Source organism: Podarcis raffonei, chromosome 6 (genome assembly GCF_027172205.1).
Source record: "Podarcis raffonei isolate rPodRaf1 chromosome 6, rPodRaf1.pri, whole genome shotgun sequence".
Taxonomy (NCBI): Eukaryota; Metazoa; Chordata; class Lepidosauria; order Squamata; family Lacertidae; genus Podarcis; species Podarcis raffonei.
Window position 1 is genome coordinate 27,664,412 of NC_070607.1, and position 27,257 is coordinate 27,691,668.

The 27,257-nt window shown below is 41.3% G+C and overlaps 1 protein-coding gene across 6 annotated transcripts in view; it reads right to left on the minus strand.

The window, feature by feature from the left end:
- CDC7 (cell division cycle 7) overlaps positions 1-17,700 on the minus strand; it is a 28,554-nt gene extending 10,854 nt beyond the window's left edge. The window contains exons 1-9 of one of the 6 annotated variants that reach the window (XM_053391797.1): positions 17,552-17,700; positions 16,715-16,806; positions 9,911-9,970; positions 9,005-9,091; positions 4,744-4,827; positions 2,968-3,103; positions 2,119-2,212; positions 1,890-2,032; positions 945-1,194 (exon numbers count right to left, since the gene is read on the minus strand). In XM_053391797.1, coding sequence (XP_053247772.1) covers positions 945-1,194; positions 1,890-2,032; positions 2,119-2,212; positions 2,968-3,103; positions 4,744-4,827; positions 9,005-9,080 — 783 coding nt within the window. In that variant the 5' untranslated portion in view covers positions 9,081-9,091; positions 9,911-9,970; positions 16,715-16,806; positions 17,552-17,700. Of the gene's footprint in view, positions 1-944; positions 1,195-1,889; positions 2,033-2,118; positions 2,213-2,967; positions 3,104-4,743; positions 4,828-9,004; positions 9,092-9,910; positions 9,971-10,622; positions 11,222-16,714; positions 16,807-17,485 lie in introns of those variants that run through there. The other 5 variants (XM_053391794.1, XM_053391796.1, XM_053391800.1 and 2 more) reach the window with 5 other exon arrangements.
- Between the last annotated feature and the right edge of the window lie 9,557 nt (positions 17,701-27,257).

Below are 27,257 nucleotides of genomic sequence, written 5' to 3' on the forward strand. Positions count from 1 at the left end.
AATGGCACTCCCAGGTTAGGTGGGGCTAGGATTTCAGCATTAGGAATTTTTTATTATCCTACACATACTTGCTTGGGAGTAAACCACTTTAAACTCAAGAGGACTTACTTATGAGTAAACTTGCTTAGGACTGTATTACAGCAAATCATGGCAATTAAGAGCATTAAAAAGCAGATCTACCCACAACGCTCTCTTAAAAATAATCTTAGTAAGATTATTTCTAACCTTAGACCCTGATTTTGAAAACCATTTAGGATAACTGATCTGATATAATACATACAAGGCTACAAGGAAATTCTAATAAAATGTAACCTGGAAAATTCATCCTGCTGCTCTAATTTACACTGACTGAACAAGCAGCAAGATAGTTAAACATATCAAAATGCCAGCATATTCAGAGTTAGTTTATTGACTGAAGATGGGACCTGGGCTTGGCATCTCAGCACAGGTGTACTCTTGTCATATCTAATGCAGCTTGTCATGTCTAATACATGCCTATATACAGCCTTCCCACCATTTTTAAATGCAAGAAGCTACAAGTGATTACAGCTCTCCAATGTGCACGTGCCGTTAGAGAGAGAGCGTGAGTGTGTGTCACCTGTTCATAGCGTACACTCAGTCAAATGTTGTGCACCTGACTGCGGAAAGGTGTTTGTGACAGCAAGAACCAGCCCCAGGATTTTAGTCAATAGCTAGTCTGGAATACAATGTCTTGGGCAAGGCTCTCATACAAAAGTTGTGCAAAAACCATTGCTACACAGAAACAAATTCCTATTTTGTAAGTTCTATGGGTTGTTGTTCTTTTTAAAAAAAATTCTTTACATAACCACAAAGATTTCGAAAAAGGAGACTGAAGTTTCATTTTGGTACTACATCTCCCCCTGGTGGATGAAGCGGCTCATTAAACGAATTCACGCAACAAAATTAAGGAAGAAGCACAGAACCTTTCTTTTCTGTCCTTGTTTAATCTGTGTTTGGGAAAGGGAACAAGGCCTTTTATTAGCCGTTCTTGCAGCTGGCTGACGAACTAGCTGCCTAGGTGCTCTAGCAGTAACTGAAACCTGGGATCCCAAAGTTATCTGAGGCTTATTCCATGCACAACTTTCCTGCTGGGCTTCCGACTGGATAACTTTGAGAAGTTCTATTTTTGTGTCAGGAGTTCCTTGCGCCAAACCAAAGTCGACCAGGGCATACCTAAAAGACAATTTGAGAACACACAATTTGTAAACGATTTAATACATACCTCAGCTGCAATAGTGTTGTGTTAGAACCCCGCGAGCTTTAGCTGCTATTCTGAAGGAAGTTTGGTTGTGCTATAGCAGCATGTAAGAGGGGTGGCCTGCATTCCTGTGTTCTGAGGATTTTAACACAATATTCTGAATCCCAGAAGCCAGAACAGCAAGAGGGATCACTGCGCAGCAAAAGCAGCGATCCCTCTTGCTGTTCTGGCTTCTGGGATAGCTGCGCAGCCTGCATTCGCTCCATAAGATGCACACACATTTCCCCGTACTTTTTAGGAGGGGAAAAGTGAGTCTTATAGAGCAAAAAATATGGTACTTATAAAACTTTGGGTTAGCGGGGGGTGTTCAGCAGAGAAACAGCAGGACGTATTTAACTCTTTCACTACCTTCCCTGAAAACCACTAGATGCGGCAAATACTGGTCTGGAACCTGGCCTGACAGGCAGCAACACATTGTCTCTCCCATTGTAAAATATGCTATACTTTTGCCTGCTGCTTAGCAGCAGATCACAGCCCTGTGCTTGTCACTGAACATCTAGTACAGCCTTTACATGGCATACTGCTGGACACTGGGAAATGGCAGTTTGTTACGCTTAAGAAATGTATTCCAACAGAAGATCATAACAGTGTCAAACTTGGGCAGACGTACCGTTTCATTTGCCTGTTGTACAAGAAGTTACTGGGTTTGACATCACGGTGAACAATGCCAAAGTAATGAATACGCTTCAAAGCTTTGAAGAGATTAAACATATAATCTCTTACTTCTTCAAAGGAGAGAGAGTTCAAGATGTCCTGTAAGAATGCCAGAATAAATAATTGTGCAGCAACTTGCAATTAAGCGTGTTTAGTTCCTATAACAGAAGGGATTTGTAACTCACCAAAAAGGATTCGTGTTCCAGGTATGGCATAACAATAACCACATGATCGTTTTTTCTAAAACAGTACCTAACTCCCATGACATTATCTTGTCCCCTACAAGGAAAAAAAACACACGAATGCTCTCATTAAGCCCATGTATTCAACATTTGCTAGCATTATTCTCTCTCTATACTGCAATTCTTAAAACCTTTCATTTAGAAAGTTATATCTAACACTTAGTTACTAATCAGTACATAGGGCTATATGTATGCTATGATACAGAACGAGTGCAGAATGCCATATTAGATGGATGTCAGCGTTCACTCCTCTTGAGGTAGGGTATAAATTTAAAATAATGTAATTGTAGCTCTGAAGATGTGCTTGGACAGTTATGTGGGCAATGCCAGCTGATACTTTTTTTTCCTGTGTTAGGAGTAGCGTTGGCATACAGTGCCCAATATATCTCCTTGTCATGGCAAGCAGAAATAAAAATGGTGATGCAAATTGAAGTGAATTTCAGCACAAACTGTGTAAACAAAGCGAGTCATGCAATACAAGCATTTTCAAAATTACAGAACCTTGATTTTTGAAGGAGTAGGATTTACGATAGGTTGCATTAGCAGTTTCCCTCCCCTTAATTGGCACACTAAAAAAATGCAACAGCCCTACATCGTAACATACTTTTCTGGAAAACTGATTACTTTATGAGCCACATTTGATGTGTTGTGAGCATGGGCCCACCACATTATTAAAATTTCAGGAATGTTCCTCTACAGGTAGGCTTCCTCAGATCAAATAAGGCCATGTGGCCAGGCTTCAAAAACCAATTCTCCTGTAAATTTAAGAACTTGGTACATTTCTGAACCTACCCTGCTATTATAAGACACTGAAGTTCAGCAGCAATTCGTACAGGATGACTGGTAGGAATCAAATGCTTCAAAGCCACTTTTTCTTCATGGCCTCCTCGTAGCTGGGCTATGGCCAGGTAAACAGAACTAAACGTACCTGCAAAAAGGCAAAAATTCTTTAGTATACATTGAACGTTCATGAGCTACAAGAAAAAGCAAATTTCTTATAAAGCAGATCTGCTTCCATGCTGACAGTCCACAGTTTCATAAAGCTACAATTGGGGTACATTATCATGAGAGCAGCAGTATTTAGAGACAAGACTTTGTGAATGTTGAGCTGTTAGGGGAACAAGGAGAAAATAATATAGAGTACTGTTTTAAGTGAACAGTTACATTTTGAATAAAGGTATTTCAGAAATTCAGAGCGATCATTAAAAAGGAATACCATCTGAAAAGACTGAATAATTTATCTGTTGGGTTAAATGTGACAAGAGATTCTCAAGCGGGGCAAAAGCTTTACAAGAATCTTCAAAGGGAGTAGTATCTTGTGGAGAGGTAAAAAAAAGATCTTTTCTTATAAAATAAATAAATAAAGTATACTATATGCTCAGTCCATTTGACACATTTGCATAGTCCAAAGCATTTATTATAGCTTACAGGAAACTAGGCTTAGAAACCTCTGCATGACTGGAGATTCTGATAACACAAAGTTCCCAATTGTGGGGAGGTTTCTAAGCACCAGGAAGGTGAGGAGTGGAGCACACCAGGACTATTGTGGGTGGGGACAGCACACACACAATTTGTACACACTTTACACCTTCAAACATTCTTTGAATATCTGGACAGGGCTAAAGGTACCACTCCAGCAAAAGATGTATGTTGACATTAAACAATTTTTTTAAAAAAATCAATTGTGGATTGAATTGGTAGCACAAAGCAGTTAGGCTGCCAGACAACTGTCCCTCTCCTATATCTAGCAAGTAAGTAACATACTTATCAAACAGAGGAACCAAGATGCTCCCACATCCCTCCAGAGTTGTTGGCACTTCCTCTTCCCCATGCTCATCTAAAGCACACCTTTCTCAACCTGTGGGTCTCCAGATGTTGTTGAACTACAACTCCCATCACCCCTAGTTAGCGAGGTCAGAGCTCAGGGATGATGTGAGTTGTAGTCCAACAACATCTGGGGACCCAAAGGGATCTTTTTTAGCAGAGGTAGCAGAAGATAAGGGAGGACATCTAAACAGAATACTGGGGAAGGTTCCAAACAAGCAACCATCCACACATCCTGTTGCTGCTGCTGAATAATGTGAAATATGATAGCAGCCATGGAGCTGGATACTTTGCAACCATATGCATTTTTCCAGACATTCTTCTCATGGAACAAGCATTAGGAAGACCATGTGGTCTGGCCCTCAAAAATGACAGATGAAATGGTTAAGCCTGTTTCTGGACCATAGCACCTCCAACTGCAAGTGGGGGCTCACACGTGGCTGAATACTCCACGAAAAAGATTCCCTTAACGCCCCTGCACACACAAACTATTCCCTGCATACAGGGAACTTTTCTGTATGAATAAGGATTCAGTCACACAGGCTCCCACCTGCAGCCTAAAATGGACAGACCGGGCGGCATTCAACTAAGTTGTATTAGGAGTACATCTACTGAAATTAATGAACATGACCAAGTTGGGTCCCTTAATTTCAAGTCTGTATAAAATGTAGTTGAATACCACCCACAAGGACAGGTTAAGCAACATTTTCTAGGATAAAAAGCAAGAATTATCATGATTATTACCTTCACCAATTTTCCCCTTAATTCTGAACACATTTGCAAGCTGTGGCACTGCTTGATAAAGCTGCTCAATATCTGTACTTGCTCCTGTTGAGAAATTTAAAAAAAAAAACAACTTTCTCATTAATATGTTACATATCATCATTGCAAAGTGAACACTTCAATAGTGAAATTAAATATTAGCATAAACTATCTTAGTCCTAAACAACCCAATACTGAATATAACACCAATGTTTCACAACAAATGTAACTGATCTGTAGAAAATGCAACCTGAAGAAAGAGGCAATGCATGTGCATTGTAAACGAGGAAAATCTTTAATAATAAATTAAAGTAAATAAATAAATGAAGTCTCCCATGGATTATATGGATACGTGACTTTCTCTTTAAAATAAATAAAACCGTTACAACACTTCCACTACATGCACATTCCATTGGAATACTCATCACACAGAACAAGAATGTCAGTGGCTAACATCTGAAAATAAGTTGCCAGTTCTATTCTATCAGCACAGCTCAAGGCACATGCTATATACCTCCCGTGATGACGGGAGAGGCAGGAACACGAAACCTTCCTCTGGTATGCAGAACAAACAGTAACAATATTAATGCACAGTGCAATCCTAAACAGATTTACACACAAGCAAGACCAGAGTTCAACAGGGCTAAGTGCCAACAGGTAGGAACCCTGACTGGGCAGCAGCAGCAGCACACTGGCTGGCTGGAAGGTTCAGGGCATGCACATCACTGTTCCAGTCTGTAGTTGCCTGATGCCATAAAATGATAACAATGGGGCCAGCTTGGGCCCTCCCTGTTTTGGGTTTACTGCTGGCAATACCTGCTTCCCAATTCAGCAGGTGGGAGTAGGGGAACTCCAATGCCAGCAGAGAAGGGTGTGCTGGGAAGAGAGACACCTCTACCTAATTCCACCCCAGCCCAGTGCAAAGTGGACTTTGATCACAGCCTACGAGCACACAGGACCGTATTCTTAGTGATCTCCACTTGACCGTAGATAGAAACACCATAGCATACTTTACTCAATGAGTACTCATGGCACCCACTTGCTATCTAGTTCACACAAAAATACCATTAGTTAGGAGTTTGCTATTGTTCAATAAGGCGGTAGAGAAAATAGCAAACCCATTGCAAGCTGCAAATAGCGTCAATTAAGTTTTAGGAAAGACAGGACAGGAACGCAATGGAGTGTTAATTACATCCATTCAGTGCATGCATTTGAGCTTCCTTTTTCCTCCAAAGTGTGAATCAATGTTTAAGATTATTTTTTTCTATACTTTGATTAGAACTAATCGCTTAAGAACCTACAGCTGGGTCCCCAATGTGGCACCTGTTGGCACCCCAAGAGTTCTCCCTTGGTGTCTTGCCAAGGCCCACTGCACCTCCAATTTTTTTACATTTTTAAACTGAGATTCTTTGGGGACAGGTTCAGGCCTTTTCTGTCTACATTTCATTTGCTCTGTATGTGAGGATGAGGGCTTTACCAGTTTTTCTTTTTTTGCCTTCTCACTTTGCATTGCAATAGTCTATATTCCAAGGATATACTATTGTGCTTCGGTCCAAAATAGCAGGGTGCAATGGCAACAACTGTTTTCTCTGCACTTCTATGAGCTATCAGGTTAGTAGATCAGATTACACTAAACAACATCTTTATTGTCTATGTTACCAGCACACAACAAACTAACCATCAAAGGATGTCAAGGACCAGGCTATGTCAATCACTAAAAATACTTCCTAGAGACAAAACGTGGGCTTGGAAACAAAGCAGGCAGCAGATTTGCACTATTACCTAAAGCTGTTGAATTCAAAAGCTAATTCAAAAGTCACTGCTTTTCATACTCTTTATCACTAGATGGCATGGCAAGGATGTTATATTGCATTTTCTGCAAAAACCAAGGCAACACAAACAAGGTACCCTAATTCTGTTAGACAACTGTTCTGCATTACATGACTGTTCTCTGTAACACAATTAGAGTAGACTAACCTGTGACCCTTCCTACGCTTTTGGACTACGAAATTCATCATCCCTGTCCATTGGCTGGCTGAGACTTATGGAAACTGAAGTCCAACAACATTTGAACAGCCTTGCTCTACCAGGCCAGTAGCCTATCAAGTCCAGCATCCTGTAATCACAGTGGCCACCAAGTGCCGTGGGAAGCCTGCAAACAGGACCCTGAGCACAACAGCACTCTCGCCTCCTGCTGTTTCCAGCAACTGGTATTCAGAAGCATACTGGCTCCGAACAGGAAGGCAGAGTGGGGCCATCAACAGCCTTAAAAGCCATCCATAAAATCCTCCTTAAAAGCCATCCAAGTTGGTGGCCATCATTGCCTCTTGTGGGACCAACTTCCAAACTTTTTAACTATATGCTGTATTTGCTTTCCTCGTTCTGAACCTTCCAATATACCGATTCATTGGATGTCCATGAATTCAAGTGTTACGAGGGAGAAAAACTTTTCTCTGTCCTTTCTCCAGCCATGCATAATGTTATATATTTCTATCATGTCACCTCTTACTTGACTTTTCGCACAAGTAAGAAGCCCCAAATGCGGTCATCTTTCCTCATAGGGCAGTTGCTCCAGCCTCTTGATCATTTTGATTAATTCGCTACTCTTAGAGGGCCACAGATTAGCCACCCCTGGACTTGACAATACTCTTTCTAAAGCATAGAAAAATGCTGTAACCCTGTTATCTTACTTTCATACTGTTATTTTACAAAGGGCTGCTGGTGTCATACCAATAGAGTTAAATGAAAAAAATATCTGAAATAAAAATATACATATACTCTCTCTCTCTCTCTCTCTATATATATATATGTGTGTGTGTGTGTGTGCGTGTGTGTGTATAAATATATATATATTATTAAGAACATGGGTGGCGCTGTGGTCTAAACCACTGAGCCCCTTGGGCTTGCCGATGAGGTCAGCAGTTTGAATCCCTATAACGTGGTGAGCTCCCATTGCTCTGTCCCAACCCCTGCCAACCTAGCAGTTTGAAAGCACACCAGTTCAAGTAGATATACAGGTACTGCTGCAGTGGGAAGATAAACGGTGTTTCCGTGCACTCTGGCACTTGTCAGAGTGTCCTGTTGGGCCAGAAGCATGCTGGCCACATGACCCGGAAAGCTGTCTGCGAACAAATGCCTGTTCCCTCGGCCTGAAAAGTAAGATGAGTGCCGCACCCAATAGTCACATTTGACTGGACTTAACCATTCAGGGGTCCTTTACCATACCTTTTTACCTTTACCTATAATTTTGGTAAAATATGCTTTCATCTGTGAACCACTTGAGTGTCACTGAATTATACTTAACCAGCTGAAAGCTACTGAAAGTTGTTTATAAATGCAGTGTTCCTGTTCTGAGGCTTAGCATGCTGTAATGCACTGCTCTTTTCCACAACAAATCTATTTTTGATAAACCCGCTTCAAAAGATACCACACACATTACATCTTCAGCTGCAGGACAATGTACACACCTTTCACATCTGCTCCCTCTTAAAGGACAGCTTACTCAGTTGCCTGGCACTAGAGCCACCGGGCAGTCTCTCATGCTGTTATGAAGTACACTTTTTATCCTCTGTTGGGCTGCTGCAAGCCATGTCCACAATTACTCCTCACGCCCCACAAAATTGTGAGTTAAAGCTAGGGGCCAGGATCCAAAGAACCATAAACCTACATCTGTTATGTGAGCCCAAAGGGGTTTTAGACTTGCATTCCTCTACCAACATCCCTCTATTCTCTTGCTTTAAAGCAAATTGCTTTTGAAACTGAGGGGCAATTCAGAAAGAGGTTTGTGATATAGGGATCAGTTGTTCACCATCAAAAAACCAGGCAGGTGAGTGTAAGCCCCTTGCATGATCCCAAGCAGTTTCTTGGATCCTAGCCATAAAAACCTAACAAAACTCTCTCTCTTTAACCTCCACACTGCTCTCGTCTAGCTTGAATGAGATCAATTATTTAAGAAAAACAAGTTTGGCTGGAATTCAAAACAAGAATAAACCTGTACATATGAACCAACCAAGTACATCAAATGTCCAACTTCTTTCTGCTACAAGTTCCTCTGCAATAGCATTCACCAGATCACTTCTTGGCTCTGATAAAGTTAACATCCATTTATCATCTTAAGAGAACCTAGCAATCATTGCACAAACTAGGATGCAAATGTGCAACAATATGAAGACAGGAACAGGGAACGGACAGGGGAATTAGTGCTAATATCGCAGAGGACGTTAAGATGTGTGACAATGTATACCTGACAGTTTCTTGCTGTGGTCATATTTCATACGAGAGTCTTCACAATGCAAGGGAGGGTGTTCATCTGCATCCATCACAAAACTACCTGCAAGCAAACAGGGAAACAATGATAACAAAGTTCAGAACAAGCAAGCTAGGCTTCTGAGGACTAAACAGGTTCAAACAAGTCTGGTCCCTTCCAGCTATATAAAGAACAGTAATGTTGTCTGAGAACGAACATTGGATAGTCTGTACTGTACAGTCTGATCCTATGCATCAGAAGTCCCCATGAAGTCAGTAAGATTTACTATAAAGTGTGCATAAGACTTTAATAAAAACTTAATTCTTAATGAATATGGAAATATATTTGCTTTTCTATTCAACAGGAATTAAAGAGATATTAGGAATCAAACTTTTATCCAATTATCAGAAAGTATTGGTCAAACGTTGATTTTTCATAAGGATAACAAGCAATGCACACCAAATTTTGAAGAGCCTATTGAAGACCTTCCCCAGCCTACTAGCTAAATATAGTTTTAAAATCACATTAGGAGACATTAATGGAAAATATGCAAGTAATAAAAATCCACAAAATGGTCAGATTCTAAGCTATGACGCGCATTAACAGCTGTATGTACACAAGAATTCTTCCAAGGGTAGAATTTATTTCCCACATTTTAACTTTCTTTAAAATGTCAAGTAGATGTCACCCTCCATGTCTGAGTAGTGTTTGCAATTATCCATTTCATTTAACACCTCCAATTAGGGCAGAATTGAGAAGCTGATCCTGAAAATACGTGCTATTTTTATTTAAGTATGCACATGCACAAAAAGCTCAAAATTGCACATTAGGAAATATTGTTAACAGAAAGCTGCCAATTACTCAAAATTCCCAGATAACCACAAATCTCTTTTAACTACGTACCCTCACATCGGGGTGTTCAGACCATGTACCTTTCACAGGATGTTCTCGTGTCTTGATAACCTAGAACACATTAAATGGTATTAAAGACAGTGATGTGCAGGCATTGAGAAGATTAAAAGGCCACGTGGCAACCATTTTCAAAATATCTGGAGGGTTGTCATGCAGGCCAGCAAGGCAGTAGCTTCAGGCAATTCACTGGAACCTATCTATTGGGAATGGCATAGTTGCATCCTGCTCTGCGGATTCTGCATTGCGCTGGACTAGATGATGCCAAACATCCCTTCCATCTCTTAAGATCCTATGTTTGAAAACAGCAGGCTATCTTGTTCATTATCTAATCACTTACAGTGGTACCTCTGGTTACAGACGCTTCAGGTTACAGACTCCGCTAACCCAGAAATAGTACCTCCGGTTTAAAACTTTGCTTCAGGATGAGAACAGAAATCGCGCGGCAGCAGCAGGAGGCCCCATTAGCTAAAGTGGTGCTTCAGGTTAAGAACAGACCTCCAGAACGAATTAAGTGCTTAACCCGAGGTACCACTGTAATTCCATATGCTTCAAAGGAAGAATTTTACTAGCATAGGACACTGATATAGCACTCCATTCCTATACTGATGAATAACTGGATTTGTTTTTAACAACAGTATTAAAACATTATTGTTTGTGGATAATGGATATCTCAGGAAGCATATGATGAAACAAATTCCTTTACCTTTCATTCTATATACAGCTCAGACCCCATCACCTGGAAAGCATCACTGCCCAACAGCCAGTGGGAAGATTTTATGCAATCACTTGATGGGCTCAGTTGATATACTAGTAGTCAAGTGATTACATCACAAAGGACATTATCTTAACTGTTAATAAAAGACACACTGAGTTGAATCCAACTGTCAAGAGTAGGACTCAGTTTGACATATCATTTAATCAGTGGACTTCTCGTTAGTCCCATTGATTTCAATTAGTGTACTCAAGAGTATGACTTCAACCCTTGATATCTGAAGATTGCATTTTTATATACAATGGGTCTATCTTTTTTTAAAAATGGCTGTTAGAAACTGATGGACTTTACTCTGAAGATTTAAAATTCTAGTGAGTGATTAAGTTCTCAGCTTGGTAAAGTTCTTCTAATTTTATTTTGAAGAAATTTTTCAGGAGAGAGATTAACATAAAATTTTACTTGTTACTAAGGTATGTTTTTTTTAGTTTGCTGTTATAATATTATTATTTCTGGGGGAACTGAACCAGAGTAATTCAAAAACAAATTCTGTTCAGTTACTGGTACTTAGGGAACAGGCTTCTATAAAATAGTTGGTAAGATTTACCTTATACTCGGACTTACCTATGTATTCATATTTGGATTATGTACCATAACTACATCTACTTTTTATTCATTTTTTGGGGAGGAAACCTATAGCAGACGGGAGGCATTTCCATTAGTTAAAAACCATAATAAAAGTGATCGAATGAGCTTAGCTGCATAGCTTTGCTGATCCTGCAGCTTTTAGAATTCTATTACAGAAATCAATATAGTTATCAAACATAAAAGAATTCTCCCACTACTCAATGGGTCTTGAAATCTCGTCTCTGGAGGGCTGTGTGTGCATTTTGCAGGCCTTCTGTCCGGGGAACCATAAGGGTGCTGCAGTTTGAACTTTTCATCTCTAATTTTTTGTACTGCACTCCACAACAGTGCCTGTGCACAGTCTGTAGCTTAAGGGGGCTTAAAGCCCTTTGCATGAAGTATAACTGGTAGCACCACTGGGACAGTTGCTGCCTGTGTCACAGAAGCAGATGGAAGAATAAGCAGGAATGTGTGGTGCCATCGTATGCATTGTGATGCAGGGAGATGTCCTGGGGGAATCGTCCCATCAATTCATGGGTTTCTTCTGTGTGCTTGTGAGTGTCCTCAACAGCACAGACTTTGACTAATAGGCACTGGAGATGCTTCCACAGATGTTAAGGGCATGGTTGCTCTTTTGGGATATGGTGGTCACTGACTCAAGTGTTGTAGCGGATTTTCCCTCCCTTTCACAACTGGCCCATAGAATAACTCAGTAACACTCACCTGCAGGCAGAGCGATATGGGTTCCCATGGCCAAGGGGGAAATTGGTCAAAAGAACCTCACCACTTCTATCACCCCTTTTGGCAGGAAGGTAATTGTAAGCTTAATTAAAAGGACTCAAAGCATCAAAGTAATGCAGAACGAAACAGAGTTTAGGAACCAAAAGCAAAGCTTACAACGATAATTAAGTATTTCAGAGAATGACCTGAATAAATGTCATTTATATCCTGAAATTCTGATAAGCCATCATTCCATTAATTTTTTTTCAAGAAATCAATAAACAAAAAGACTGCTTATAAGGAGTCTTTTATTAAGCTCTCTTTATTTCAGCCCACTACAAGCTTGAACAATTATTGACCGTTTTTAACAGATTTAGGAATCCAGCATTCAGCTAATTGATTGCAAGAATATTGAACAAAATATGTAGTAAGAGCTATCTAGACTGCTTTTGAAAAGAATGTGAAATAGCTGCCAAAGTATAAAACAATATCAAATTCAAATTATACTATTTTTTCCTTTTATCAATATTAGATTAGAGATCAAGGGCAAATTTTAATACCCTTTGAACAATACAGTAACTGCAGTTAAGTTTTTGTATTTTCTCATTTCTTCTTGCTGGACAAATATACCCATCTATTATAGCTCAAAATGTGGAAATCATAGTTCCATGATCATTGTTTGAGCTCTATCAAATCATTGGTCTGGAGACAAGAACAACATCTGGGGCTTGTCAGAGCAGGTTAACTTTACAAGGTAGCTCCTTGTAGCAAGACTCCTGGTCAAATACAAACCTTCCACTGCATTTAAACTGAAGGTTGCAAGCATAAATATTAAAATAACCAAGCACAATCTACCTTAAACTTTGTCGTTTAGTTTGTACATGATGTGAAACTATTTCTAAAAGCACTGAATGGAATGCCACCGAACATATGGAATGCCCAATACTTTGTGTACAATTTTTAAAGTCATTTCAAATTTACATATTGATCTTAAACATAGCTTTAGATTATTTGTTAGTCTTTTGCCGTGAAGCCCATACAGTATGGCACAGTAATTTTAAAATTACTTAATTGTACCACATGCTGATCTGGTACACAAAGCAAAGATGGGCTTTGGTCAAAGCAAGATATTTGCTATGATGATTTTTGTAAAAAGAATATTTCTAGTTGAAGATTTGACAGTGTCTACAATTATTTTAAGAAACCCCCCCCCATACACTGATACAAAAAGCAAACAATTGTATTGCTTCCACACTCAAAAAAAGAAAGTTGTATGACAAAAGTAATCACTAACTGAAATCTGCGAACAGGACAGGGCTCTCAGAATTCATCCATTATATCATACAGTTTTATTTATTCATATTTACTTCTATCTAATATTTCAATCTCAGGCTTCCTCAGAGATCCCACTGAGTTCAAAGGGATTTCCTGGTAAATATGAGAAGTAAAAGGCAGAATTTCTGGTCCTTAAGAAAAACGGGCAGTACCTTTATTAGACCAACCAAAAAGGCAAAAATTGTGTGCAAGTTTAAAATGGTAAATACTGTATGCTTTGGTTTGCAGTCTAAATCCTACCCTAACCAACAAAACTTAGTCCCAAAGGTGGGGGGAAGGGAGTCAATGGCATACTTTTCAAAAAGTAAGCGGCACAACTTGAAAATAAATTACCCCATAGTTATAAGCTTTTACTAACTGTGCCAAACTATGTTCTTAATTCACTTACTTTGGAAAAGTTTCACTGAAGTAAATGGAGCTATTCTATACTTACTAGTTCAAAGTACATAGATACAGATGGGTAATTTACTCCAGATTTATTATCTATTACTTTTGCAAATGTATTAACAATGTACATAGCATTTTATAAAGAAAAAATTGATAAAATTTCTGCTGTGAGCTACTTGCATTCTGACCCCCCCCGGGGGGATTTTCTGTGGCAGGCATAAAAATGGGAATAAAATGTACACTTACATGTACTTAGGCTTATGTTTAGTAGAATATAGGACTGTGAGTTATGCAAAAGGCTTCATGGAAAAGAGCTTTGAAGAAAGTACCGTAAGGGTGGTAGTATCACAGAGATGTTGTAGCCTGCAATTTCACACATAAGGAGCAGCCAGGAATAAAAGACAGAATTGTTTGAGGAAGCAAGACCCCTTTAGATGACTGGTGGAGCGGAGACTTTCAGAATCCAGTTGTTAGAACCAGAATCCTGGAGGTGCTGAAGTCAATGGCACAATTAAAAACTAAGAGGCTTTTTTTAATAACTAAGAACTAGTGTTCCACCTTTTTGCCTGCTCCCTCATCATTACAAAGAATGCCTATACCCAGAATTACTGGATACTTATTTAAATTCAGTATTTATTTAGCTGTATAGTCGGGCAGGGGTACCTTTATAGTCTTGCTTCTTTTTCCTTAACACAAGTCTCTTAGCAATTAGAAGTACTTTAAACAAAAATAAAGTAAGAAAAGATGCAGGTATTGTGAGAGTAATGAATGGAGCTTTTAGGCAGGCTAGCGCTTCAGTCTTTCATTTCAGAAACTAAAGCTACAATCCTACGCCCACTTACCTGGGAGTAACCACCATTAAACTCAGTGGGACTTATTTCTGAATGGACACATAAATAACTGCACTGTAAGCTACTGGTTCTCAAGCCATGCATACTACCCCCCCCCCGGGGGGTTAGGCGCAGAATGGGGAAGACACAAAGATCCACTGAAAGGTAGGATCTTAAAGCAGTATGAGCCTTCTTTTTTGCACTGACAATCAAGACCTGGGTGGATTGAATAATACCCTGACAGCATACCTCCACTGATCCACACTGTATTTAAGGGAGTAATAATATTCACACTACCTCATCATTCCATGAGGTGGGTTTTATTTTTTAAAGATGGGAGGATGTCAGCTGTCTTGTCCTATGTACTTCTAATGCCAATTCATTCTTACTTTGACAAAATGTTAATTTAACTGCTTGATTGCAATAAAAATATTGTAAGTGGTTTACAAAAGGAATGAAGGATTTAAATTATCAATGAAACAATTAAAAAAAAAAGGTATTGGAAACTTTCAGAACACAATTAAAATCAACAGCAAGGTAAAAATAGGTTAAAACACATGTGAATGTGTATTAGAGTAGAACTTCACAAGCAACAACAGGGCACATGGAGCCGCTTGTGAAGGTATCAGACTGCGACAGAACTCATCAGCATTTATAAGGGTGGAGAGTAAGAAGAGGACAACCTGTGGGGAGTTGTTAAGGAAAGGGCTAAATTTTAACAAAACACTGAATTGAGCACCTGGAGTAACCACACAATGAGGTCAGAGCAGAAAGAACCTGAAAATCAACACCCCTTCCTTTTTAAGAAGCAGGTTTCAGATGGTAGCTGAAATTTACAGTACAGTTCTAGTTATGTTTACTGGGAAGTAGGTTTCAGTATGTTGAAGCTGACTCAATAACCATAGTCGTACCTTGGAAGTTGAATGGAATCCGTTCTAGAAGTCCATTCGACTTCCAAAACGTTCAAAAACCAAGCTCCTGCAGCCAATCGGAAGCCCTGTCAGACGTTCGGCTTCCAAAAATAATTCACAAACCGGAGCAGTCACTTCCAGCTTTGTGATGTTCAGGAACCAAAACGTTTGGGAACCAAGCTGTTAGACTTCCAAGGTACGACTTTACTTAGGGGTGGAAAAGCATTCCCAGCCAGAAAGCAGGGCCAGCAAGGGATATGGCATGGGGAAGAATCCAGGATTTCCATAGTTGGCCGTCAGGCCTTTACTCAGAAGAAAGTCCATATGCCTTCAGCGGGATTTCCTCCCAGGTAAGGGCTGAGAGGATTGCAACGATGCAGTGCAACACTATGAATATTTAATCAGAAGCAGGGCCTGCTGTGTTCAATAGAACTTACTCTCAGACATGTGTTATAGGATTGCATTGTTATTTGATTATATAAAAAGGTAAAGGTACCCCTGCCCATCAGGGCCAGTCGTGACCGACTCTAGGGTTGCGCGCTCATCTCGCTCAAGAGGCTGGGAGCCGGCACCGTCCGAAGACACTTCCGGGTCACGTGGCCAGCGTGACTAAGCTGCATCTGGCGAGCCAGCACCAGTGCCGCACACAGAAACGCCGTTTACCTTCCCGCTAGAAAGCGGTCCCTATTTATCTACTTGCACTTAGGGGTGCTTTCGAACTGCTAGGTAGGCAGGAGCTGGGACTGAACGACGGGAGCTCACCCCGCCGCGGGGATTCGAACCGCCGACCTTTCGATCGGCAGGTCCTAGGCTCTGTGGTTTAACCCACAGCGCCACCCGGGTCCCCATTTGATTATATATATGTCACCTTAAAAGCTAAAATCATGTATACTTGTGTCAAGACCCTCAGGAATATTTTTTTTTGGGGGGGGTAGGGTATCTTATTTAGGAACACAAATGCCTAAGGCTGGGCTACAGCACTTTCGAGTGTCCCACAGGGTTCAAATATTGCATGATAATTCTTCTAACTTGGATTAGCGGTAGGAAAAAGAACACCTCAGGAGGGGCCAAGCAAATCCAAGGAAGGGAAATGGGTCGAGTGCAGGTCCAGTGATATCACTGGGCCAACTAGGCAGCCAACCACAGAATGGAGAATTGAATGGCACAGCATTCTAAAAATTAGTTCTTGTTTTATCTTGCAAATTTCCAACAATATTTTACTTTTATTCTACACCTTCAACGCAGCTTCTCAAAGCCCAAACTTGCCAAAACCTACATACACTCAACCATGCTGCAAAAGAGACCAGCTGGCTTGGCAGGTAATGCCAACTGAACCTGCGACAGTCCTGAAGAAACTGGTGGCCAAACCTGCAAAGCGAGATTTTGACGTGCTTTTTAAGAGACTCGAAAGCACCACCATTGGCAGGAATATTCAAAACGACTTGTGCGCAGAAACATTTTCATTTTATTTTTTATTATTAATTTATTTTATTTCTATACCGCCCTATACCCAAAGGTATTTAAGGAAGCTAATCGGAAATGGCTGTATTACTTATTCTCGCAATCTGGAATAAATTTTGCAGTTTCAAGTTTTTGCGTTTCCTTACAAGTTTTTGAAAACTGAAGTTACGAAAATAAAAAATAAACTGGGGGAGCAAGTAGTTAGCCTTGCCTAGGGCGCAAAAGAGCCATTGCACCGTGAAATCCAAAGTGAAAACCTGGACAGAAAAGTTGTAGAGCTTTCGGGGAGGGTAGTCATTGTTTTTGAGCTACGTATTTTTGAGAATGGGCAAGAACGACAAGGGCTGCCACACGTCCGGTGTTTTCCGGGCACATAGGCGATTCCCGCCGGGACATTGCCGGCGGCCGCGGTGTTCCTTATGTGTCCGGGAAATTCCGGAAGTATGGCAAACCCACTCCCCCCAAAAAGTCCCTCGCTACGATGCTGATTAGGGGCTCAAGGAACGACCCGTGTGGGGAACTCTCCCTTCTCCCTTCCCAACGATTTCAGGCAAGAGCCACCCAAAGCGCTGGGCGGGAAACCCACCCTCTCAGCCTTCCCGCCTGAAGATGCGGAAAGACGGTGTCCGTTCGGAGACTTATCCGGGGCTACCTCAGAGACGGGCCGGCCTCTCGCTCTCCCTACCGGGAAACTTCTCCTCCCTCACGCACGCGCGCCGAAGTCCGAACTCTCCCTCCGCGAAGAGCTTGACGGTGCCGCCTTCCGCAGCCTGCTCTTGGGCGGCCAATCCCCAGCACCCGTGCGAAGCGGTCGGATCAACCAATCCAGCCGCCGCCTTGAAAAACGTGGAGGGGGATTGGCTAGGCGAGGTTGCTGACGCGCCCAACGCACGCCCCGCCCTTCTCGGTGCTGGGGAGGAAGGCGAAGAACGGCACCGAGCTGCCGAGCATGCTCGCTGGCAGAGGCTGAAGCTGCGCTGCCCTTAAGTTGCCCTCACTTTCCCTAAGCAGTCAAAAGTGGGGGGTTTTGGCGCATCATATTTGGGGGAATGGCCTGGATTTTGTGATCCTACCAAGGGAGGGAGATCGAGAAGGCCCAGGACATCATAATCAGACTGACACACGCAGAGAAAAGGAAAATAATTAGGGCACCTCATTTGGAATCCTATGGAAAGAGGAGGTTATTATTATCTACATAGATGGTAATCGCTGAAAATGCAGCTGCTGCGATTGATAGACCAACCAAAATGTAATTGGATGTCGATTAAAAAAAATACAAAAACCACAGCAATATAAGAACTGGACAAAAAACATTGATCAAGGAACTCAGGAAACCACTTCGGTTAAAATCTGCAAAATTGGAATCATTTTGATATTCATTGGAATCCATATAATTGGCAAAACTGTGTAAATATTGAAAAATTAATTTTAAAAATATGTTTAAAAGAAAGAAAGAAATCTATCACATCTCCAAATAGGTATTCCCCAGAAACTCCCATTTTGTTATTCTGCACCTTTCCCCATTTCAGAACAGTTGATCTTCAACGGATTTGCACTCTCTTTCAAAGTGGGGAGGGCGGAGGGGAGCTGTTTCTAGTTTAAATGGCTACAGATCCGGAGGAAGATTTTGGATTTATCGGAACATGGGGCAATTGCGTTAGATTTCTGAAAACAATTTGTCCCCTCTCCAACATTTCCATAGTGGGGAGGGAAAACTTGACTTCAGCCCCACAGGATCTGCCAGAAAGAGGCTATCTAATTTCTAGAAATGGATAAAACTTCAACCTGAAAAACGCCAAACATTAAAGGAAGCAAAGTACTATTCTTTGTGCTAATCTCTGCTCCTCTGCCTCATCACTTCTAGCAACTGCTTTTTTGCCAGTTATTTATTTTGTTAATTTATGAATCTCCTTCCATGTGAGTCTTAAACCAATTTAAACACATGCCATTAAAAAAACAACTAAAATATTTTTTTTAAAAATGGCACTGAGCGGGTTCATTCTGTCCGCTTTATACTAATTGATACCATTCATGTGTAAGAATTTGTGTTTTCTGGATTCATAGAGGCTGCTTTCTACAGAATTGGAGCAGTAGTCTATCTGGCTCAGTAAATAGGTAAAGGTAAATGACCCCTGATAAGTCCAGTCAAAGGCGACTATGGGGTGGGGTGTGTTAGAATTCCTGATCTTTCATTGTGGTCATGGGATTTTTGTCTATCACATGATGGTATATGTTTTGACTCCACAGAGTGGGAAGTGATGAAGACAGGATGTTTGTGTTCCGTGAAGTGGGACTATGGTCCTTTGTTCTTTTTCTCTTTGCTGTCTGATACTAGAGAGAGAGGGTGCCATGTTGCAGTGCTCCGTGTGTGTTTATATGTAAATAAAGTAGATTAGCCAAAATGCTGAGTTGCTGAGGTCTGTCACACGCATGTTGCGCAAACTCTGCAGATCCCTAAGTGTGCTGGTGTCGGTTGGCATCGGTCACTGTGATGTTCGGGCTGAAGAAAGCTTTGGAAGCTCCCAAACGATAGACCCAGGAGGGAGGGAACATGCCAGTTGGGCATGTGTCTCTGCCAGGGTCCTACTCAAGTGTAGGCTGAACTCCTGACAGGCTGCTCATCCCGCTTCAGGCTGAGGGAGCTGGCATTTGTCCACAGACAGCTTTCCGGGTCATGTGGCCAGCATGACTGAACCGCTTCCGGTGCAACAGAACACCGTGACCAGTGCCAGAGTGCACAGAAACAACGTTTACCTTCCCGCCACAGCGGTACCTATTTATCTACTTGCAATGTTGTGCTTTTGTACTGCTAGGTTAGCAGAAGCTGCAACAGAACAATGGGAGCTCACCACCATTGCATGGATTCGAACTGCCGACATTCCGATCGGCAAGCCCAAGAGGCTCAGAGGTTTAGACCACAGCGCCACGCGTGTCCCTATCTGGCTCAGTATTGTCTACATTGGTGGATGGTGGCTCTGCTCACTTTCAGAGAGGAGTTTCCCCCCATATTCTAGCAGCTCTTTTTCAGGGGTGGGGTGGAAAGTGATTCAGTGATGGTCTGAAACATTACCTACTTGGCAGCCCCTAGATTTTGTGCTAATTCAGCAGGAAGTTAAGTTTTTGTCAATATGGGACTTTTAATTTTTAATTCAGAATGCTGTAGGAATGCATCACATATTTAAAAACCCCGCTTGGCCTTAGAGTTCATCCGCTTGGCCTTTTTAAAAAAATACTTTCCTCTCACACCTTCAGAATTCCAAGAGTACTTGCTTGTTTTTCTCTTTTTCCTATTCATTCTAATACTCTTTCCAATGCATAACTTTGGTTTCTGTTTATTTTCATGGATTAGTATCTGGTCCTTTGTCTTCTACTATCAAATAAGGTTTTGAATCTGTTCATATTATCCATGTTAATTCATGCATTGGACTCTGTGACTATTCACACAAATATGGCAAAGCAGGATTTGGCCTCTCAGTCACACTTTTGCAACAGAAGATAAGATGAGATGTTAGAAAATCTCAACTTATGACCTTAATATTTATGATAGTGTCAGGACTGCACAGTAAAACTTTATATTATTTAATTTTCAACTCTGACACTAAAGCATCATTTCATTTATATGCAAATAAGAAGAGACTCTGCTTTTTCTTCACAGTAGAAGCTGCTTGAATTATTCACATCTTATTAATAAAGCTTCATAAATGCATATTTTTTCACTCAATTGGTAACGGCCAAGGGAGAGAATCTATATATCAAGCCTTTGTTATTATGAGAGCTGTAACAAAATACAAAGATTTAAGGAGTACATAATTGTAGGTTATAGAGTTATAATGGAAACAATGCATTATATAGATGAATTTTTTACCCCTTTCATTATCTTGTTGCCATTTTCCTTAGTCCTTGGCAGAGATATCTTTTGGAAGGTAGATTAGAAAGAATTAAAGTTCCATATATTTAGTGACTGAAACCATGCCATTTAAGGAGAATATTTAACACTGTTATATCATTTTATTTCTTTCTCTATGAACCTCATAATGTTTATTGGCATTTCCCAATCTAGTATCAACAGTCATTGGGCACATGTATGCAGCATTCTCATTTTTCTCCGTTGACAAATGAGTCTGACCCTTTATTGATGTGGACCGGGTGGGACAAAAGTGGAGCTGGGAAAATTTTTGTTTTGTTTTGTTTCCCTGAGGGGATACTTTATTGTAAAGTCCATAGGTTGAAAATGAGGAGTTTGAAGCTTCCTCTCAATGAAACAGGAATGACCACTAGGCCGTTGTGGCGTTTCACAAAATGATAAGCCAGACTTTCTGGTTTATCATGGTTCTTCCAATAAGCTGAGGGGTAGGTTATGCAGCAAGGCAGTGATAGGCCCAAGGTCATGCAGTGAGCTTCACAACGGAGTGGAAATTTGTACCTTGGTCTCCCAGATCCTAATCCAACACCCTAGCCCCTATGGCAGCAGCTTCCCATCTCCCTTCACCCCCACTGCAGACCACTTGAAAATCACTGATGGTCTTGACAGCTCGCTCAGTGATTATTTTTTTCTGCCCATTGTCACAATTGTGATGCTCTGAGCCATAGCTGTCAACTTACAGATTTGAAAATAAGGGACCAGCAGCCAAAATAAGGGATTTTAGTCAACCAGCTGAAATACGAAGTTAAAAGGGACCAGATAATTTTGGAGAGCTGCTCAAGACACCAGCCGATGAAACACTGCAATTAAATAACTACAAGCAGCAACCACTTTTCATGCAAAACGAAGTCCAAGCTACGAAGATGCAGTTCTGTATCTTTTCTCTCGTGCTCCATCTGCAGCTCTCAATTCCATCAGGTGGGGTGGGAGGAAGGGGGGGGAATAGCGCCCAAAGTAAACCCGCAGATCAGACCATCTATGCTAGTCTACCACTACAAATCTATGGGAGAAGCGCTTGCAGTTCTTCCCTTGTAGCCCTTGGAACACCTGCCCACACCTCCGCCTCCTCTCCCTCCTCTCTCTGAACTGCTTTCTCTATGGTTGCCCTCGCTCTCCTCTCAAGGCTCCTCAGCAATTCATAGGCCATGCCAGGCTGCCCATCTCATCCAGGTCCTTCGGCAGCACAGCCGCAGTATGGCCTAGCAGGAGTGGGAGTGGCGGCGATGGGCAGAGGGGAGGCCCCAGGCAGAGACGCTCGGTTCGGTGGCCACGAGGAGGATGGCGGCGGAAGGGCCTGAGGCTCCCGCCAGTCCCGGCAGGGAGGGGCTCCCGGGGGCCGAGGCTGGTGAGAGGAGGCTGGAGGGGGCGGGTTGGGCAGCCAAGCAACACAGTTGGAGCCTCCCTCCTCCCTGGCCGGCAGGGAGAGAGGGAGAGGAGCTGCTTCCTTTGAAACCTGGGAAATTTAAGGGACATCCATCAATAAGGGACAGCAGCGGGACATGGCGCTGGGATAAGGGACTGTCCCTCCAAATAAGGGACGCTTGACAGCTATGCTCTGAGCTAGACGCAGTCTGTTTTTCTAAGGGCATTTTAATTGCATCTTTTCGTACGTTGTATTTTGTCGTGTTATGATTTGCACGGCAAAGAATTCAAACAGTGAGGCGAAGGCATGCGGCGTAAGAAGTGAAGTAAGCGATTAAAAAAAACACAATTAAGGATCTATATGGATATTGAATGCGGACCACCTGAATGAAGCCTGCGGATCACTGGTGGTCCGTGGACCACACTTTCAGAACCTCTGTGCTTGAGCACTCTGCTTCTCTGCACCGCAATGCCTTTCTTTTAGATGTTGTGTAAATCTGCCAAGTGTGGCTTCCTCCTTGCCTTCACAGCGCTGTCGCCTCCGTTGACACCAGCTCTTTTTCTTCTTTAACACCAAAGGAACTGGCAGCAGAGTCAGGCCCTTTGTGCACTGAATAGACAGCCAAGGCAGGAGGCAACAAAGGCACTGCGCCGGTGTAGTTGCTCACTTTATCTGCCATTCTTTCAGCTCTAAAGAGCTACCAGCAAAGAACAAACCCCGACGATTCGTAAGAAAAACTACTTCATACTCCCGACAAGAAAGAACAAAGAAACGTATGCTGAGAAAACAGCGCTTCTCCCCCGCCTCTCTTCAGTTTCTACGGCCCAAGAAAGGTGTGTGTGTGTAAATCCCAGCGGGCAGAGCAACCCGTTCTGGTGCCCACAGCAGACAGCAGCATTAGGGCCTTGAAACGAAAGCAGCCCATCAAAGGCAGGAATTCTGTACTGAATGGAAAAGGAATACATACAGCACTCAAGGCATCTGGCTTAAAATATTAAAAAGGAGGACAGCCGAATGGAAAGGGTTCTTTACTTTGAGAAAATTGCCTGTGGACTGTCTCTTAGTGTTCTGAAGCCGCTCCCTGAAGCTGTTTTATATAATACCTAGTTTTCTCCTGTTTCAAAAGTGCTAATGATTCCGTGGTTGCAGAATCGGAGAAAGCGCCTGGTCCCTCCTCCTGCCCCCTTTTATTCTCTTGAAGTCCTATACGCCAGCAATTGTTTTAAAGTTGGATGGTACTGAGGGCAAAATGCCCTCTAAAGTATTAACTGATACTTGTTCTGAAGGGGTCTCATTTAAAAAGGGGGGGAAATGGGTAAGTTAGGTATATACTTAAAGTCTATGTTGTCCCTTAAGAGCGTTGGTAGAGAACTGAAGGAAAGTAATATTCTTTCATACAACTGCTGAGTTAAATTGCTGTTTACTCATTTAATATCTGTATCCTCTTCATTCCCTGTCTTTAATTGCTGCACATATCCTTTAAGGTAACTATAGCTGTGGTTATGATGAAGGTCTGTTGTGGAGATCTGGTATGTTGAGAAATTAAAAGTTTTAGATTTGTTTCCCTGACCCCTCCCTCCTAAAATATGAAGAATATTGCCTGATCCAATTAAAGCAAGTATTCTAGGGCAAATTTCAAATATACAAATATTTCCCTACAATTATGCAGCACATATCATCTCTATACATAAATCATACTGTTTTCATACTGGAAAACATATGCTTATATTTATTCCTGCAATAAATAATACTGCAAGAGAAATGTATTAAAATGACATTTTAATAAAATATGCAAAATGTAACTGAAATTTCAAAGCAACTGCAGCTTGTGAAATCTTGTCTTTCTAGCCTCTTGAGGAATATTCACCCTGAGAGCCTGTTCAGCTGGAAGTAAATCAAGCTTTCTTCTCTCAAACAAACAGTTTTGAGTTTTATAGTTAGTCTTTATTTAGACTAGAATTGGTGGCGGGCCTGGAATATCACCAGCTGCAGCTTCTCGTGCAGTACACAATTAAAGCTTTTATATTATTTGGATATTTACATACTGTTCTTCCCTGTACATTCACTGGGCAACATATTAAAGCACACTGATACATGTTTCTGCAACCAATGAAAACATCAGTACAAACTACAAATGGCATAACATAAAATAGCAATGAGTAAAATACCAAACTGACTTCGAATAAATTTTAGCTTCTTAACTCCAGAAATCTAGCATAAGTGTGTTTCTTCAGCATCTTCCCATAGGAGTATAATGTCCAGGTGAGATTCACCTTAAGTGTAGAGATCATTCCAGAGCTTTGGAGCTTCCGCTGAAAAAGCCCTACCTCAGGCTGCTGCACTGCTGACCTTGCCCATTGCTGATCTTAAAAAATGTGCAGGATGGCATGGGAAAAGATATTCTCTATTTGGGTCTCCCACCATTCCGGGTTTTAAATGTCAGCATAAGCACTGGGCTTGGAAGATATTGACAGCCAGTAGTCCATCCTAAAGTCCTTGAGATAAGAAGGCTTATAATTCAATGTAACACAGCTCAAAGAGACTATTTAAGTCATAACATAGGAATGGAGCCTAGGTTTATTATATCATCTCATTGTATTTACAACAGCAGTTGCAGAAGTGACCAGACTATAGTGTGGATCGCATGACTCAACTGTACTGTGGTGTTTATGTAACAAACCAACGAGTGGTACAAATAGAATTGGCTGGATGTGCAACGGTGTATAGGTAATGCAAAACTGCCCAATTTGCGCCAGTGCAGATGTACCTAAGGAATTTGTAAAATTGTTCAGAGGACAGCAAGGAGTTCAGGAAAGATGTACAGCCTGGGATCAGCTGAAATATCAAATGCTTTGTGTTAACAGACCCGAACTTTTGGATCAAACTCTTAGCACTCACTCTACTGATTTCCCCCCTCCCTTTCTATTCCCCAGGAAAATCAGAGGCATCAGTAGAAGCTAGAAATTCAAATTCCAGTGTTGAGTGCCTGCTGAAGCTCATCTACCAATGAATAAATATTCTCTCTATGAGAGCGGTAGCTGGAAGGAACGGTTTGGCATCCTGATTTCTCTGAAGGGAATTATTCTAACGGCGTGTTTTCCTTGATTCTCCTGCTGTCTCTACTTATGTTGCCCAAGGAGACATGCCTGTCTTAAATCCTTCCACCACAGAAGCCTCTGCACCTTAGAATATAGGTTGAAGGTTACCCTATAGATAAAAGAAGAGAGGGTGGAATTTAGACCATAGGAATTCGGAGAATAATAGAAAAAAGCAAATAAGGGCGGAAAATGTTGGGGGTGAGGACAGGGAAGGACAAAGAAGCTTATATTCTCAAAAGGTATCAGTAAGTACCAGATTATGAAGGGAGAAAAATGTTTTTGAGATCACAGTGGCATATAACAAACACAAAGTGTATGGATGGTAAATAATAAGCCCAACATTATGATTGAGGCATCATTTTCCTGGGTGTGAATTTTAGTCAGTGCCTGAAAGTTTGATGGGCATTAGTCATATGAGCATTATTTTCTTTCCTTTGACTTGGTGTTTAGCCGCAGTGGTGCAAACAGTGGTTTGGGGCCTTGCATCTAAAGCAATACCCTAAGCTTGAAAAGTACAATTCAGCAATACTTAAGAATCTCTCACTACCCAAAATTTGGGGCATAGGTCTATAGAGTTTGTTCAGATCTTAGGATGTCATATGTAGGAGAATTAATTACCTTCCCATCTTTTCTATTCCATGTAAATGATACAAACTTTATTAAGCTAGGGTGATGAGGTCCATTTCCTCTATTTCTGATGTTCAGGCTATGTTTGTCATGGAGCAAAATGGTCTCGGCAAGCTGGGGGCGAACCCAAGGTTTGCAGAAATACAAAAAAACGTGGGAGGAGTAAGAGCCCCATGGGAACCCCAAGCTGCCCAAATAATAATAATAATAATAATAATAATAATAATAATAATAATTTGTTTATTTATACCCCGCCCATCTGGCTGGGCTTCCCCAGCCACTCTGAGCGGCTTCCAAAAAAATATTAAAATACTCTAATACATGAAACACTAAAAGCTTCCCTAAACAGGGCTGCCTTCAGATGTCTTCTAAAAGTCTAGTAGTTGTTGTTCTGAATGTGCATGGCCATGATGGAACACTAACAAACTGGAACAGAATGGCTGGAATCTTGGACTGCACAGTCCACGCTGCAACATTTTGTTGCATATCACACTTGCATATACTTTATCTTTTGTTTTGCTGGTGACCTTATGTTTCAAGTGGAGCCGTGATCAAAAGTGACATGAATCATGTATGTGTTCACAAAGTTCTCACAACTAGTATTTGAATAATATATATACCCAGACACGTAAACATCTGGAACATGCAGTTTTCATAGGCAGCATTTATTTTCCGTATAAGCAGCACACTTAAAGCATTTGCATTTTAAAATCATTGTGCATCCTAAGTAGTTCTACAGTTTTCCTGTAAGGTGAGCAGGGAGTACTACTGTGGCAACCGTTACATCTGTTTAAGTATGGCAAAGGAGAAAGAAAGGGAAAGGATTAAGTGATATACTTCATTGAAATGATGATAGTGACAAGTTACTCTTGGGTAATTTTGATCTTCAGCATTTGCTCTTGCATATCTTCCGGCATTGCTCAGGTAACGTAATAGATTTTGATAGGGTACAGGCGAACAGTATAACCTTTGCCAAATACTTATGACAAGATATTTATGTGATGTTAATTTCCTTCTTATGAATTCTATTTAAAAAGCAAAATTGTGCTGCAGAAATCCCTCTGTCTTTGCCTTCATGCATCCACTATCCACAGCAACACAGGATGTCAGGACAGTTGTGAGAACGTCGATGCGAGGTGCAGTGCTCGCAGCAATCCTTTGACCTCTATAGCTATTCTATTTGGAAGGAGCATCCTGACCCTGTGTAGGTTTGCCCTGGCCTGAATCACATCCCATCCAGTTCAGAGAGTCTCAGTTCCAGAATAAATGCTTACAGGATTGCAGGCAAAAGATATGCATGTTTTCTCAAAAGTACCATTATATGTGCAGTGAACATGCATAGAATCAT